The sequence below is a fragment of the Schistocerca piceifrons genome, chromosome 1 (assembly GCF_021461385.2).
Source record: "Schistocerca piceifrons isolate TAMUIC-IGC-003096 chromosome 1, iqSchPice1.1, whole genome shotgun sequence".
Lineage (NCBI taxonomy): Eukaryota > Metazoa > Arthropoda > Insecta > Orthoptera > Acrididae > Schistocerca > Schistocerca piceifrons.
The window spans coordinates 1,120,106,153-1,120,124,470 of NC_060138.1; the positions used below are offsets into that span (position 1 = coordinate 1,120,106,153).

Below are 18,318 nucleotides of genomic sequence, written 5' to 3' on the forward strand. Positions count from 1 at the left end.
GAGATTATAGAAAGGGATTTTTTTTATTTGTTTCCCCCCAGTTACAGTGCACATCCACAAACGAGGTGGAATCCAAAATTTTCAGGACTGGTGCTGCCATCTGGAAAGTAATAGTAGTAGATCTTTGCACCACTAGGTGGCAAGAGCTGCATATCTGATGAGTCAGTTTCAGAGTGGCATTCAGCTGGGAGGACATGTTGCATGTCCACAGTGATTTCCATAATACTTTGTGTTTGGCATGTGGCGATTTTATGATGGATTCGCGAACAGAACAGTGTGTCAGACCGCATCTGATGATCCAACCTTCGTGTGATGGGTTATCACCGGCGATGAGAGCTGGATATATGGTTATGACCAAGAGACAAAGCAACAATCATTCCAGTGGAAGATCCTGGGCCCTCCAAGACCCAAAAAAGCAAGACAATTGAAGAGCATGATCATCGTTTTCTTTGATACCAAGGGAATTGTGCACAAAGAATTCGTACCACCCAACCAAACAGGGAATTCCACATTCTACTGTGATGTTTTACAACGACTCCGTGAAAACATGCAGTGACGACGGCCCAAACTTTGGCGTCAAGGGAACTGGCTGCTGCATCACGACAACACGCCCTGTCACACGTCCTTGCTTACCAGGACCTTTTTGGTAAAAAACAACATGGCAGCTGTACCCCACCCACTGTACTCACTAGATTTGGCACCTTGCGACTTAGCGCTATGCCCAAAACTGAAACTGAAGTTGAAAGGCCGTCAGTTTGACACTCTAGAAAGGATTCAAGAAGCATCGCTGGCAGTGATAAACACAGGATTTCCAGAAAACATTTGACCTGTGGCAGAAGTGCTGGGACCGGTGTGTACGTGTGGATGGGAACTACTTCGAGGGTGATGGTAACCGTTAGTCCAAAGGTAAGGATTTCAGCAGATGGCAACACCAGTCCCGCAAATTTTGAATTGCACCTCGTACTGAAATTTGCACTGTTCGTACTCTTCAGAATCTGGAATGCTTTGCTAGATCAAAACCGCGTGCCAGGTTGGATCTGGAACCTGGAACCCTGCTTGTGATGGGCAGTGATCACATGGTAACAGCATTGCCTGCGAAAGGCGCAGTTTTTAGGTTGAGGTCTAATCTGTTAGAAATTTTAAAACAGTTCACGCACCACTGCAGAATGAAAGATTCATTCTGTCTTTAAAAGCTGCATTTTTAAGTATTGTAGCATCTTGTATACTGTTCTCATCTCGCTAGTTCAGATGACAGAAAATGCAGCCAGGCCTTGGCGCCCTGAGGCAACAGTGACTACATGTCTGCCTGTGTGTGTGTGTGTGTGTGTGTGTGTGTATCTGAAGAATTACTTCATCAGACAGCCTATAATATCTAATGGTCTTCTTTTGGCGTACATGTCTACCCTTCAATGCCTCCTCAGTGTGGTGAGTAGCAACCTGTGCTATTTCATGCAGTTGTTATAGTTGTTTGATAGTACATACAAATGTAAATAAAGTTGCTGGAACTTCATGACAATGTGTACAATGATTACAAACATTTGTTTAGTGCTTGAGTATGAAGCTAAAGAGAATTACAGTTTACTTATGACAGTTTTGTCTTTTTGTGTTACAGAAAAGCAACAACAAAAAAGTTAAATGTCGATATGACTGGCATCAAACTTCGAATTATGTTGTTGTATCCATATTTGCCAAGAAATATGATCCAAAGATGTCTACAGTAGAGCTAAATCCGATCCGTCTTAGAATCCATTTGTATTTTCCAGAAGAAGATAATGCATTTGATTTAGATATTGAATTGAAAGGGGTGAGTGCATATTTCAAACTTAAATGTGTAAAAGTCCGTTATTACTTTGTATTATATTTGCTATTGGTTCAATATTTTTTGTTGTAGTGATTGTTGTTAACTGTTATTGAACACTAAAATAAGTCCCGAAGGTTTTCGTTCAAACTGTTGTTAACTGTTATTGAACACTAAAATAAGTCCCAAAGGTTTTCGTTCAGTTAACACTGCAAAGCCCTTTCTTTCCAGTTAACACTGCATATAATGGAAGTAGATGGTTAGATTTTTTATTCATCGGAAACGTGACGGCTCAGTCATTAAAGCCCATACTGCTTTTACTACATGAGTGGTATGCTTGTACAATATGAAATGATATACATCCATACTGATACTGTTCTGTGCATGTATGCTAGACAACTCTATAAAATGCTATCTGGAATCTATCCAAAAAGCCTAGCAGTTATTTAGATCGAAATTGATAACATGGGTTGTCATGCTAAGTTCCTACCTTCATTTAGTTAGCAGTGAACATGTGGTTTCAGTCTTTAATGAGTGACATTTTTATTGTAACACAAAAATAAAGAAAATTTCAGCGAATAGTATCTTGGTATGAACTACACACATCAAAAAAAATTTTGCATCACCCCAGTTCCGACAACTCCTGAAGGTAGACGTTGACTGTGGATATTGTATCACAGACACAGTCCCTTTGACTGTTCAGAGGTGTCACTAAACCCGCCCAAAGATGTAAACAACCGTGCACGAGCAGTGCCTATTGGACGGAGGGGTCTTACAGAGGTGGGCATTATTCATTTCAATGACTGCTTCACAGCCCTATACCTTGACTGCTTCACAGCCTGTGCCATCTGGATCCTTCCCAATAACACCAGCTTTTCTGAATGGTACTGGTGAAACTCCCCTGCAGTATATCTTACATCCCCGTAATCTTCCTGGCATTAACCTTCATTAGTCATTGACCTTACCCATCTAGCCCCTTCCCTGTTCCCATTCCAGCACTGCACCACCCACTATTCCACCAATGCACCCAGTCTTTTTTACTTATCTCCTTTTCCACAATCCTTCCTGTCCCCTCCCACCCTCCGCCTAACCTCTTGACTGCACCTAGCTGCCCTACCCTCTTTCCACCTCGTCCCTGATCTGTTCCACTAACAGCACTTTACTGTCCCCTACACCTACCCTGCTATCCTTCCCACCCCCACCCCAGCCCCCTCCTTACCCCCACCCGTTTGCCGCTCCCATCATGTGCTGCTGCTTGTAGTCTGGCTTCAGCTGCCAGAGACTGATTAAATAATATTATATGCAGTCATATCAGCAACAAATTTGAATATCTTCGAAATTCCGCAACCTTTAAGAAAAACAAACGTGACAAGTATGAACACACATAGATTTAACAGTGAAAAAAAGTCATCTGAAGTATCAGTCCTTGTCGAAACTTCATATTGTGTGACCATAGAAGTTTGATTTCCAGTCAGATCTTGGGGTTTAAAACTTTCCAAACTAGGGGCTAGTGAAAATAATGCAGAATCAACACAAACAATAGTGACAGTTTGCCATGCTTCACCAACTTAAATATCAACCACAATCAATGCAGAAACAATACGACAACTGTGAAACACTGAAGGACCATGTAGAACATCAATAATCTTAGCAGTGTAAACACTCATATTGTAGTGAGTCTCCACACACAAATAGTTGAAATTTTTGACCTGTTTTATTGTTAATCACAGTTTTCGCCTTTACAGGATGTTCCTTTTAAAAGCCATTGATTTTGTCTTTTTTCTGAGTTCATCAAATTGTACTCGTCACGTATATTATTCAGTAAATATATTTCCCTTTGCTAGTCATCTTCATTCTTCGTGGGTAGTGTGGCGTCATATGCATATGAAAGGCAACTTAAGCAGAAGTTTCTGTTAAACTTAATTCTCCATTATTGCATCTTACTTGGAACTACTTAGAAACTACTGATTTGTCCATGCTTCATCATCATCTTAACTTCAAGCATTAGACCTTTTTTTGTTGTGCCTGTTAATGGTACCCAACACTTGTCCATGCTTTAACAAGGTAAATTAACATTTCAGGTAGTCAATGTGTCCAGGAGTTCTGTTAGTATGATGCCTACAAAATGTGAAATAAAGTTGTACAAAGGAGGCCCAGGATCTTGGTCAAAGCTCCATTTCCCATTGCCTGAAGATGTGGAAGATGATGGATCAGATACTGAAGTGAAAATGAAGCAAAATACGTCCACCGTTGATAATGTAAACGTTGAAGGTGATGAAGATTTGGTAGATTTAAGCGACCTGTGAAGTGGATTTTTGTGTTACAAATATTTTCTGACACGTTTTAATTTGGAATGAGTTCCTATTGATGTGTGTTAATTTATTACATCAGAATACATAGTGTGAAGTGTAACACAGCTATTAATCAGACTGTGGCGAACGTGTCTTTTAAACATGTGTAGTGAGATCTCTTACAAAAACTTATTTTTGAATTTTTTATACTTGCATTTCTACTTTGATGAGCAATGTACAGGGTTTATTGCCTTCAATCTGTATTTATTTGTCAGTTAACATGTAAAGAACCACGTTTACTGCTCACAGGAAATCTGTTAAATGAAGTTCTTCAGTATATGTAACGTTTAATAAAAACACACAAAAATATTTTATTGTTTGCTATACATATCTACAAAATAATAGCCTGGTACTTACTGCTACTTTAATTCCCCTATTTAAAGTTAAGGGAGAAAGCCAGCCTGTGCTGATGGAGTTTTTGTAAAAAACATTGCACTCATTTTTTGGTAGTTTTGAGCCAGAGGTTCGAGTCCTCCCTCAGGCATGGGTGTGTGTGTGTGTGTGTGTGTGTGTGTGTGTGTGTGTGTGTGTGTGTGTGTTATTCTTAGCATAAGTTAGTTTAAGTAGTGTGTAAGACTAGGGACCGATAACCTCAGCGATTTGGTCCCTTAAGAATTCACACATATTTGAACATTATAATACTGCAAGCTCCACATTTAAATTGTTTACATGACTGGGTGCTGTTGTGTCATCTTCATCATCATCATTCATCCCCATTACGGTCGGAGGAAGGTAATGGCAAACCACCTCCGCTAGGACCTGGCCTAGTCTGGCGGTACGGGTCTCCCGCATTGTCTCCTACACTCATCGGAGTGTGGGACCGCATCATCACATGACTGGGGTTTGTACTTGGATTTCTTATTTATATCGTGGTAAAACATAATATGAACATTTGATCTATCAACAAACTTCCTGGCAGATTAAAACTGTGTGCTGGACTGAGACTCAAACTCAGGACTGTCACCTTTCACAGGCAAGTACTCTACTGACTAAGCTACCCAAGCAAAACTTATGACCTGACCTCGCAGCTTTACTTCCATCAGTACCTCATCTCATACTTTCCAAACTTGATATATTGAGGTGTAAAATTTTTAATGTAGTCTCTTTTAGTTATAATATTGAGTGGAATTTCTTAGTTGAGTGCTGCTCTTTGAACAAAAATTGATGGGTTGTAAGACTCCTTTCAGCTGATGACTAAGGACAACTTTCTTAACAAATATTTGGAAAATGAAGGCTTATGGTGAATATCCTGTAACCGACAATGTATTCAATGCTTGAACTAAAAGTATAACAGTCAATTAAGTATGTGTTGAAATTTCATAGCAGTGTTGATTGGTTTTTGTGTATGCTGTTTCTAAAATCTTTGCTCTTACCATTACAGTAAAACTCCTATTTAACGAATCTCTGGGTACCCAAATATTTTTTCCTTAAATGGAGGTTTTGGCAGAATACATGGAAGGAGTGACCCAGAATCATAATTCAAGCACGTTTAAGTGATATAAGTGTCAGTTAATTAAGAAATTACCAGTATCCTGTGCTACAAAATTAAAATGCAGAAATATATAATTTATATATCTAAAAACAAAGATGATGTGACTTACCAAACGAAAGCGCTGGCACGTCGATAGACACACAAACATACACACAAAATTCAAGCTTTCGCAACAAACTGTTGCCTCATCAGGAAAGAGGGAAGGAGAGGGAAAGACAAAAGGATGTGGGTTTTAAGGGAGAGGGTAAGGAGTCATTCCAATCCCGGGAGCGGAAAGACTTACCTTAGGGGGAAAAAACAGTTTGTTGCGAAAGCTTGAATTTTGTGTGTATGTTTGTGTGTCTATCGACGTGCCAGCACTTTCGTTTGGTAAGTCACATCATCTTTGTTTTTAGATATATTTTTCCCACGTGGAATGTTTCCCTCTATTAATTGAAATATATAATTTGTTACACTTTTCACTGTATGTATCTTTTTTTTTTTAAAAAAAATCAGTTAGTCTTGTTTCTTTTGTCCTTCCAGTATATTGTAGTGAAAGCTGTCACTACAACTGGTTAACCATAGTTAGAATTGATTCATCTGCATCAAAAGAAGTAAAATAAATTCTTGATAGTATAAATTTCTTGTTCAGCAGCAGTGAAACTTGATGAAACACCCTCCTCCTGTTATTCTTATTCATCATTCTCACCACCAGCTCCTATCTGTATCCCTTCATAAGCATTACACTTGCACCAGTGTCAGACTTGGAACCCAGGACTTCGTCACCACAACAAACAGTGTCCTGGAATGTTGCACTTTCAGAAATATTAGTTTTGCTACTCCATACTTCATCTGGAACAATGTTGCCTTCAACAGCAGCTGTACTGCAGCCAGCCTTTGTGGTACAATTTAACAAAGTCTGTTGTTTGACAGAATTCAAAGCAGCAGCAAATATATGCGTAGCCTGTACAACACTTGCATCTCATCACTTCCTGTATCCAACTGCTACTTTGTTTTTGGTTTTAACAGAGTGTGTTATACCCAGGCCCAGAGGCTGCAGATGACTTGTGCAGTTTGGGGGAAGGGACACAACATTTACGTGTGTCAGAAATGGTGTTTCCGTGGGATGTACATCGTAGGTCAATAATAAGTACAATTTTCTTTCCTGCTTCACTCTTCCTGGCATATAAATGCCCAAAAAAGTCATAAGGATTACTGATGTCTCCAGGGACTGCTTTTGTACTTTTGAGTGCAAGATACTGTTTTTGTATTTTGGAAACACCGGGGCGTTAATAGTGGCACCAGCTTTTCACTTCCATCACTATTTAGTGTACACACAATAGTGGCATAATCCTTTCTTTACTTTTTTTATGTCTTTGGCATTTTTTCTCCCTTCACAAAATGATTTTGCAGGATGTGAATTATAAAAGACACCAGCTTCATCAGTGCTGAAGATGTATCTGGGCTCATAACCCTTATCAGTCTTCGCAATGTAATGTTCTTCCAATAGTTTACGCTTCTATGACCAGAGCCTCACTTTCTCCACTTACACTTTAAAAAGACAGGTTATGACGTCTCTTAAGATTATTTAACTAGCCCTTCCATGCATAAAATTTTCAATGCTGACCTCCAGAGCAATTGTGTGAACTTTCTTTTATAGTATGTTTTTACTTACAGGAATGCTGCCAGTTCTCAGTGTGTGAAACTACTTTAAAAATATTTTCCACATCATTGAATGCAGACATACGAATGTTGTTCCTTTTTGGATCCATAGGAATCGTTAGCTTCAGCATTTAAGAATGCTTACTTATTTTTGAATATGCCGCACACGTAGATGGTGCAAAATTGTATTTCTTTGCCATGTAAGAAAGATTTATGATATTATTGTGATCGAGATTGCGAATTACCATCAACTTTCGCTGAAATGTAAGCTTTCTACATTTGCAAGACAGAACTTCACAAAAGTAGAATCCATAACTTTGACACACGAAGTAAACAGACAGTTACACTTTTCCCTGCTTTGTAGACTCGGTGACTATGACATCAGATCACATGACCTGAGTCACATGGAAATCAGTTTCCAGTTTCTTCAGTGCATCTTCCGATATCCCTACATCCCTACAATCTTGGGATGAGTTGACCGCTTGAATCAGTTAAAAGCGGACTTCTTCTCAAAGTGAGGTTCGTTAAATGTGGGGTGAAATAACATTGTTCTTATGAGAGTTTTTCTGGGATTGACAGAAATATTCGTTAAAAGTGTGTTTGTTAATTCAGGTTTTTACTGTATTTTGTTTAATATGTTGACTTTTAGCTAAAGGTAAGTTTTGACATACTGTACATTCATGTTGACATGGGTTAAGGTTTAACTTGTACAAAACACATTTTTACATAAAGACAGAGATAACACCACTCACCTGTTATGAGGAATTTGTAGGTGATGAGTATCAGAGGTAATTATAGGAAATCAAGCACACATGATGAAACAGAAACAGAATACTTATTTCTGCACAGAGAGAGAGAGAAAGGGGGGGGAGGGGAGGATCACATGGGAGTTGATGCACAAAATGTTGTTTGGATATAGAATGTAACATTGTATCACAAAAAGTACTAAAATTAAGTTTTTTCCTTCTGCCTCTTCTTCTTCTGGTAGGTTTCATGGATGGTATGCCAGATACGGAATAGCATTCACTTTTTAATGGTTTACAGAGTATAGGTGCAAGAGAAACACCTTGACCCTTCTCTGTAACATTTGTAATTTGTCTGGTTACCACATTTCCAAATATCATCTTTTGGTAACATTTTTGTGTCAATATTCTTGTTTTCCTACTCTTCTTTGTATCCTTTGAGCAGAGTGTCAAAATTACTTTCATAAACGCTCTGCTTAAATTTTCTTCATTTAACCCATTATGTGTCATTGCCGCCACTTGCTAAATAACATGCTTTCCGTCCTTTTATATGTTTCATCTTGGTGACCATTATCCTGGTAAATGTTTGCTGCTGAGTCTGACAACAATAACAATACTTCTTACCAACACCTGTGGTTCAACAAACAAACATTTACCATTGTCAAGACGAATTTTGAACATTTCACCTTCTCAAGTGAGTATATTGTCTCGTCCATTTTCTATAGATAGTGTCTTTGTAACAGAATGAAAAAGTACTATGGGGAATAGGTTTCTTTGCTTAGTAGAGCACCCATCATTTTTCTTCTTTCAGACTTAATGCAACATTCCATTTTCCAACAATGATTAACATTTCAGTTAGTTCTAACATTTGTTAAATTATGAAGTGGCATTTGTTAGCTACTTGTATCCTGCATGCAAACATAATCTTTAGTATAAGGATGAACAGTTCTGCTCTCAAAAAAAGACCAATATGAGGCATAAAGAGCTAGTGTACAATAGTGAAAAAAGAACTGCAAGTTTGTTCCCTCCCTCTTCCTATATTTTTGCTCATGTTTCATTCAGTAGTTTACAGTGTGGCAGCTGGACTTGGGTTAAGGAATGGTCATCCAAGAGAACACGCTTCATCATCAAATTTGTCTGTGTTATGTAAACTGAAATTTTGTCCCTTTACTTTATGAACAGTAAAGTCCCTCAAATTTAGGTGAGGAAATGTTCCTTTGAATGGATAATAGTACATAAAATTTTACCTCTTTTATTGACTTTGTAACTCACTTCCTAACAATGCCTAGATCCAACCACACTCATATTAACGGTTAAATTTATTCCATTCTCATTCTGAAGTTTGTCATTGCTGTACTGCTTTTCCAAATTAATCATTCATGGTTTAATGGTCCACAGTAACCTTTATAGCTGTTCAAACAATATCATTTCGCACTATCAAATGCTAATGACAAAGAATGATATTACTGATTTGTCCCTTGATATTGATTTCGTGTGTAATTATGTGTACTCTCTGTAAATAAACTAAATAATTACTCACTGTCTCCCCCCCCCCCTCCCCCCACCACCACCACCACCACCACCACCACCTACCTTCTGCTCCCTCCTCCCAATCAGTCTTTTGACTGGTTTGATGCAGCCTGCCATGAATTCATCACCTGTGTCAACCTTGAAGGGTAGCAATTGCAACCTGCATCGCCAATTTGTGCTGGATGTATTCCAATCTCTCCCTTCCTCTACAGTTTTTACCTTCTACAGCTCTCTTTAGTACCATGGAAGTTATTCCCAGGCATCTTGACGGGTGCCCTACCACCATGTCCCTTCCTCTTGTAAGTGTTTTCCATGTATTCATTTCCTCGTGGATTCTGCAGAGAACCTTCTCATTGCTTATCAGTCCACGTAATTTTCAACATTTGTCTGTAGCACCACATCTCAAATACTTCAAATTTTCTTCTGTCCTAGTTTTCCTACAGTCCGTGTTTCACTACCGTACAATGCTGTGCTCAAAACATACATTCTCAGAAATTTCTTCAGCCCATTCTTCATCATTACTAAATTGTGATCTGAATCGATGTCTGCTTCTGGGTACAACTTGCCATCCAATATTTGACATCAGAATCTCAGCCTGACCATAAAGTAGTCTCCAAGTAACCTGTTCCTCTTATGATTCTTGAACAGAGTACTCACTATTACTAGCTGAAATGTATTACAGAACTCAATTAGTCTTCCTCCTTTCACATTCCTACTACCAACCTCATATTCTCCTGTAACCATTTCTTCTACTCTTTGTGCTGCAATTGCATTCAGTACCCCATGACTATTAGACTTTCATCTCCCTTTCCGCACTGAATTAACTATTTAATAACCTCATATATTTTCTCTATCTCTTCCTCTCCTCCTTGCGATGTCCTGTTATACAGTTTTCTGATTATGTTACTTTGTACTCGTCTGACCAGAAATCCCAGTTGCTCCACTAAAAAAAAAAAAAGAGAAAAGGGGTTAATTCATGAAAAGGATAGATTGCTACTCACCATGTAGAGTAGATATTGAGTCACAGGCTACAACAAAAAGCCTGCTATACATTTGAGCTTTCAGCCAAAAGGCCTTTTTTAAGGTAGAAAACACACACACACACACACACACACACACACACACACACACACACACGCCAGGCCGGCTCTAAGTTTAACAAGTCGGCCGTAGCACTAAAATCAAAACTTCCGGTGAACGTCCTTCTGCGTCTGCTGCCACTGTGCCACAGCCCGGAAGTTGTGGTTTGATAACTGTCAGCTATATAAGTAATGAATCTGGAAATACAGTTTCAGTCGTCGAGCAGCCACACGTGCAGCAGCATCGAGATAGATTAGTTATGCCTTGTTATTTTAGGAGGAGTAGGTGTTCGCGTCTTACAGTTTTTAAAGCAATAGACAACATTTCTATTACTACCAAGGATTTCGTAGGTGCCCAAGCCATCTTGCATGGTCCATTGGTGTTTGGGGTCTAGTTTTGAACTTCACCCTCACTAACAAGGATACGAATGAATACGATAACGGCTGGGTCACCGTTGCTCTTGTACGTGGACCAAAAGTCTATAAAGTAAAAGGGCTAGATATTTTCAATTCACGTGATGTCATCACTTATCGGACATTTCAGATTTGTGAAGTGTACAACAGAGATAAGGGTTCATTGTATTACATGTCGAGTGCGAGCGATCACTTTCCCTGGCCACTGAGGCCAGACTGCAAGCAACTGTGCCCGATGGAGAAGCAATCTGTAAGTGGTAAGGTAAGGGAGAGGGAGGGACGGCAATATAGGAGTAGGGCAGTGCGGTGTGTTGCTTGTGGGATCGTGCATGGATGTCGTGGGGCTAGGGTAGGGCCGCTAGGTGCAGTGAGAGGTTTGAAGAGGGGTGGGAGGGATGGAGCAGACAAGGACAGAAGCAGAAAGGGAGAAAAAGACAAGTGGATGTGTTGGTGAATACAAGGCTATGTGGAGTGGGAACAGGGAAGGGGGTAGGTGGGTCAATGACAAGGGAATATTAAAGGTTGTGGCCGGGGGGAGTTCCGGGAAGGAAGGCTACATTGCAGGGAGAGTTCGTAGAAAGGATCCAAATGTCGCAGGCTGTGAAGCAGTCATTGAAGAGAAGCACGTTGTGTTGGGAAGTGTGTTCAGCAGCTGGGTGGTCCAGCTGTCCTTTGACTGCTTTCACAAGTATTCCTGCCTTTGATGGGATAGGTGATGCCTGTGAACAGACTGGAGTAGGGAGTGGTTGGAGGATGTATGGGACAGGTCGTGCACTTATGTCTAGGTTTTGAGGCAAAGGGTTGGGAGTAGAGGTAGAGCAGAGATGTACAAGGATATTTCATAGGTTTGGTGGGCAGCAGAATACCACTGTAGTAGGGATGGGAAGGACAGAGGGTAGTATATTCCTCATTTCAGGAAACGATGAGAGTTAGTTGAAACACTGATGGAGAATGTGAATCAGTTGTTCCACTCCTGTGTGGTACTGAGTCATGAGGGGGTGCTCCTTTGTGGCCAGATGATGGGAAAGTGGGAGGTGGTATGTGACTAAAGAGACGAGGCATGCCAAGGGTCTTGCTGGAGTGTACATTTGGATGATTGGTTGTGTGTGTGAATGTGTGTACTTTGGCTAGAAAAAGAGAAAGTGCTTGAAAGCCAGTGTGAATGCTGTTTCCTGTTATGTGTATCTGTCCCCTATAGATGAGTGGTTGCCTTTCCCTTATTTTAGAAAGATTACCTTGCTACACAGTAATTAGTACTGGACAATCCATATTAGTGGCAAATTTTGAAAAGCTGAATTGCTGTTGTTATACTTGTGCTACATATTACAAGAAAAAATGTAACCAGGAAAATAAACTGGTTTTCGTAACTTCCGTAAAACATCAAAACATCAGTGACATGGGAAAAAGAAAGAAACAGATGACATGACAAATGCTGTGTGTTATTATTACTGAGAAACTAACTACAGAGAGAGTTGGTGTAGCTGTGTTTCTTTGACATGAAACTTCAGATGCAGTGGATGACTTGAAATTTCCAACCCCGGGTATCATATGACACAAGTTGTGCAGTGCAACCAGCACTCCATACCGCACCAGTCGACATAACAGACACACTTGTTGGTGTGATATCACTGTTGACCCACTGCGAATTAGTTAAGTCACTTCAACTACGTTTCTATGTAAGCCGATCATGTGGGTCACTTCTGTGTTGCATCGCAAGTCGCATCGTGTTGTATCGCATACCATATTGCCTCAGTGTGAACTGTGTCCGAGACTCACAGTTACTGCAGTGTTGCACTGAAGTACCGCATCCAAACCAGCAACACTTCAATCCATTTGAGTCGTTTTTGTGCAGCAAACAGCTGCCCAACTGACAGTAGAATGGCAGGTGGTGTGTGTGTGTGTGTGTGTGTGTGTGTGTGTGAGAGAGAGAGAGAGAGAGAGAGAGAGAGAGAGAGAGAGAGCCAAAGCATCCTTTATTGGATCATTTGCAATTGGGAGCCGTTCATAGATTGGAGGCAAGTTAAACTGATAGAGGTGGCCATATTGTTAAATATTCATATTTCTGCTGTTCAGAGACAGGACAACAATTTTTAACCACAGGTTTGACATTCAGAAAGTGCTGCCAGAGTTGACCAAGACTCATAGTGTACTCTTTAATATTTATTTCTGCACACTTCCAAGAATAGTATTGTAATCCCATTTCAGGTTCAGTTTACCCTCATTTGCAGCCATGGAACAGTCAAATCGTGGAGTGATGTGTGCAATTGGCTTAACAAAGATGATGTGCCTGAGGGTCAACTACCCAGTACTGCTCACAAACTGTTACATGAGGGAGTGTTAATAGTTAACATGCTATGTACACAGGATTACAGATCAGCTGGTGACCATTCTCCTGATAAGTGAAACCTGTTTAACTGGCAGAGTGAGAGAAAACTTGTTTCCATTGCTGAGAAACTGAAATGTGCATCTTTTGTACATTAAATGTCTGTGAAAGGGTTGTCTTGAGGTGAGTTGTGTGTTGATGTATCTTGGAGCAGAATCAAAGACCTCCATATTTTTCCATTGAGAAGTGTTATGGCTGAGATCTATAAACAGGATGCCTGTCTTAATGCTGGTCCAATCAATGGTGACTGCATCCTACAGTACAATAAAACTTAAAAAAAGAATCTTATGGGTGGATATCTTCTACAGCAAACAATTCACCACTTAGTGTGGGGAAACTTTAATTTCCTGACTGACATAGCGTAGTTGGGATGTTCTTCGGGTTGTGTATCTTTTTGCATACCGTTACACAAAGAGTGGTGGTGTTATGAAGAACAATATCCTTTTGGACTCCTTAGAAAACCATATAAATACATAATTTTACTTGCTGTATTATTGCTCAGAGCGACCACACACTGTATTGAGATTATTTGTACTACACCAAAGTTTATAGACCTGTTTTGTATACTTTAAAGATAATGTAAGCTTTAGCACAGTTTTTTTTATATTCAGCTGGGCCTTAAATTTTTGGTTATGCTATATTCTCTTTTAAACTTCAGCAAAGCTTCATCACAGATATATTAGTTATTGCTATGTTTATGGTTTTTCTCTTTATTTATTGAAACCAATAATGATAGTCATTAAGTCATAAATAAAACAGTGTTTTCGCCTTAAGCAATTTTCATAATGAAATATTACTCTGTCATGATTTCTGAGATTGTCTCACCATGATTGATTGGTGTCACATATCTAGGTTACCACCTGTATTGATGATTCCATGTTTGCACAGGATATTTTGATGGCTAACCTAGTCATCTTCTTCATGTGCCACAGATTGTAAGGTAGTGCAGGTGACACCCCATGTTTATAGCAGAGTTTTAATTCTGGCATCTGCTAAGTCCTAAGATACATATATAGTTACAAGTGCTCCAGCTATTGTTTCCTCTATGTCCACTATCTTAGGTGCAGTTCACAGTGAGGCAATACAGCAAGCAATACAACACATGATTCGACTTGCAATGTTACAAAGACGCAACCTGCATCATCGGAGCACATAGAAAAGTTGTTGAAGTGACTTAACTGATTCACAATGGGTCAACAATGATATGGCACCAGCAAGTATATCTGTTGTGTGGATCAGTGCAGCATGGAGTGCTGGTCACCCTATGCAACTTGTTTCATATGGTACCCAGGAATGGAAATTTTCAGGTCACCCACTGCACCTGAAGTTTCATGTTGAGGAAGTAAATCTACACCCATCTCTCTCTGTAGGTAGTTCCTCAGTAAACCTTTTACCCTTTGTGTAAAAAATTAAAATCAACTGTTGTAGGGATCCCCATGTGTTCGCCGCAATGTGTTCTTTCTCATTAGATTTTGAGGAACCATTTTAGTAAAAAAAAATTGATTTTATTGCATCTTATTGTGTAACATCACAGCTTGATAATGAACTTGTTTCCTTTTTGTTATTGCTCATAGCTATTGTGATACTTTGCAAGTAAGTAAACCTCCAGTAATATTTTGAGAAGTTTGCAGTGAAGAATGTATTTGCTGGCCAGTTTGTTCGGTGGGTTTTAGGTCATACATTGCAGCATGCAAAATAGAGCTAATGTGTTGAAATTATCTTTAATGGTGTAAGGAGAGCAATACCTCATTCTGTTCTCAAGAAAGTACACGAGATACATTGGAAGTTGTCCGTGATGAAGTTGGCAGCTACACGTGATGCTATTGCTGCCTACTGTATAGAGTGCAGTGGTACCTCATGTTTCTCTTTTTTGTATGCTACCGATACAAGCCAAGGCTGGAAATGAAATGACACTGGGAGTCATCAATTGATGATGATGATGATGACTGGATGTTTTTTAATCTATGCTCCTTGATTTCATGAGACTTTGTGACAGACATATAAGAGATCTGAAAGCTAAATTCCTATTAGCTCTGAATGAGAAGCTGGACGACACCAAGAAGGTCATGTTGGTGTTTTTTCTTATCATCATGGGCTGCTTCTGTTTCTTCAGATACATTGTGTACCCCTGTGTGTTCACCACTCACTGCTATACCATTGTTGGTGACTGATATCGCTCCAGATCCAACAATGTTTCTTCGGTCTACTCCTCAAGCTGAATCATACACTACTTAGCAATACTGAAAGGTTGTAGAAATGCTATTGTCCATTTCTTAATTTGTAACCATTATTTATATACCACACTGAATAAAGTAGTGTGCTAGATTTTATTACAAAAAATATACTTTTTACTGTGGGACGGTACTGTTATTCACATACTTTAACCTACTTACGTTATTGTAATGAATAGCTGCTCAACAGGAAAAATAACAAGTCAAAAATTTGTGTCCTGCTGTGTCAGAATGGCTAATATTAGTTGCTCCAAAAAGTGGTAACTGTCTGGATTCATTCTGTAGAACTCATTCTGTAAAATTTGTGGAATTTTTTGTGTTGACAGACCCCACAAGAAACCACACCTGAATTATGTTTGATATTTATAACGTTGTACGGGTGCATCCAGTACTTCCTTTCCTTTTTCAGTTTTTTTGAGCTTTAAATGATGACAGGCCACAATAATGTCCTCTGCAGAAGCGCTCATGATTGCAACTGAAACTGAAACAGAAACACAATTCATACTGACTTGTCGCTTGCCATATGCTGAGTCACGTTCCTTATCATATCACATAACATGTCATCCCAGTTGGAATACAAGTGCCACATCAATAAGTGTCACGTCACTCTATGTTTATTACAATTTGTCGTATCACACATTGGACCAGCTCAGTGTGAACCATGCCTTAGAATCTTCTAGTTATTGATGGTAACAAAAAAGTAACTGTAGGCCTATATATTGAAACTTCTATCCTTGTTTCCCAACATCACTATTGTGATAGATTTCCTAGTTCGTCTGGCCCAAAAACTAGGAGTTTATATTTTTTCTTTGCATTTGCATCTCCTTCTACTGTTTAATGGAGCAAAATGTCAGGTAGATTGTTTTTGATAACTGCAAACTGGCAGCCACTAATCATATTTTTAATCATGTGATGTCTCGGTTTTTCATCATCTGTGATCATAGTCTTACCTATAAGAGTACTGTTGTATGTGGGATTTGCTCAAGGCCCACGGTTGCAGCTATAGTAAATCTTCCATATGAAACAATCCTATATCAATGCAGTTGCAAATAATTATGGTATTACTCTGATTTTGCAACTTATATGTGGTGTATAGCTTGCTGAATTTTCAAAATTATTAAAAGTATCCTCACGCTTCTCATTTCCTGTGTGTTTGCTACAGTACAGTTAACAGAGGAAAAACTTGAAGGGTCAGTAAGTGTTTTTAGACTGCTCTTTCAAAAACAAACTTTTCTGAAAACAATTCAGGTGTACTGGGATCAGTATTAATTTGCACTCATTTATATTCATTCAGTTTTATTAAATATTTTACCCTGGAAGTACTGTATATTACAGTTTTGGAAAAAACTATTTTATTTGGAATAATTGTAGGAAAATTGGTGGAAATTGTTTACACATATGTATCACATTTGAGAAATTAAAAAAATAAACATTATACATGCAAATGAACATAACATTTCATATATAAAGATCTTACACATTGTCTTCATGAGAACACATTTTATTTTGTCATCATTAAACCATGTATAAGGCAGCTTGTGTAATACAGATGACACTTTAGCAAACAGCATTATACAGAAATGTGGCATACGTTGTCTTAACTACTATCTTATCAAAATTTGTTTCTTCTTTTGCCACTACTTTTGAATACCATTAAATTTAATTACAACACTGAACTACATAAATTCCATTTACATCTTTATTCCTCAACATTTCTATGTATGTCATTTGCACTCACATGTCCATAGAAAAATGTTGCTACCATATTCTAACACAATAGTCGATACATTATTAGAGGTAGATGTGCCTTATTTTGGTTTGCTGGGTTTTAATAATACTCAAGGCAGTGTACAATTGTGAAATAAGTTTAATCATTAGCCCATTCATCTCTCTTCTGGTAAAGTTCAGTGGGTAAACATAACACTGGAGTTCAATAACTCTCAGTTTGCTGTATCAGCAAAAGAAAGATTAACAAAACATGGATTTTATTGCATAAATTATTCATTATGTCTTACATACTACCTCTGCCAACTTTATTTTCAGGTAAAATAGTTTACATTTTTGGAAATAGTGAAGATTGCTAAAGTAGCTGTGTATAGGAGTGTAGGACAATAATTTAGAGTGAATTTGAAAGCCAAATACAGAAAATATTGTGGGTGAGGGAGAGAAGGAAAGCTGACTGGAAGGTTGAAATAAAACCGAAATATGAAAATACTAAAATGAGCCAGTTACAAAACTTGGTTCAGAAATGTCGTTCTGATTGGGAAATAAATGTTTCTAATTCTGGGGTCTTCAGGTCTGATCATGAGGAGAATTTTATTACAATAAATTTCACTGTAATTTAGTGGTAATTGTAATATACTAAATAAGTGGCAACGATTGCAGTGGTACAAAAATGTTGTTAACATGTTCCAAAAAGTAAACATATGACATGTCACTGAATCTATGTGGATAATCACAGTTAAATATTTCAGTAATGACAAAAAAATCATCATCACAGTAAACTTTATTTGGTGATGATTAAATTTTTTATGTTATTATTCAGTAATGTTCATGCTAACAGTTGATACAACACAGTTTTAAAAAAATGATTTATCATTTAGCACTTAAAATTTTGATTCTTATAAAGCACAAATGTATGATGTAAGCAGACATA

At 38.5% G+C, this 18,318-nt stretch overlaps 1 protein-coding gene across 2 annotated transcripts in view; it reads left to right on the top strand.

Annotated features, from left to right (window-relative positions):
• The window catches only part of LOC124777639 (cysteine and histidine-rich domain-containing protein morgana), a 70,481-nt gene extending 66,023 nt beyond the window's left edge, over window positions 1–4,458 (top strand). For both annotated transcript variants that reach the window (XM_047253126.1, XM_047253119.1), the window contains exons 6-7: window positions 1,613–1,804; window positions 3,880–4,458. In XM_047253126.1, coding sequence (XP_047109082.1) covers window positions 1,613–1,804; window positions 3,880–4,104 — 417 coding nt within the window. In that variant the 3' untranslated portion in view covers window positions 4,105–4,458. The remainder of the gene's footprint in view (window positions 1–1,612; window positions 1,805–3,879) is intronic.
• Window positions 4,459–18,318: the final 13,860 nt, after the last annotated feature.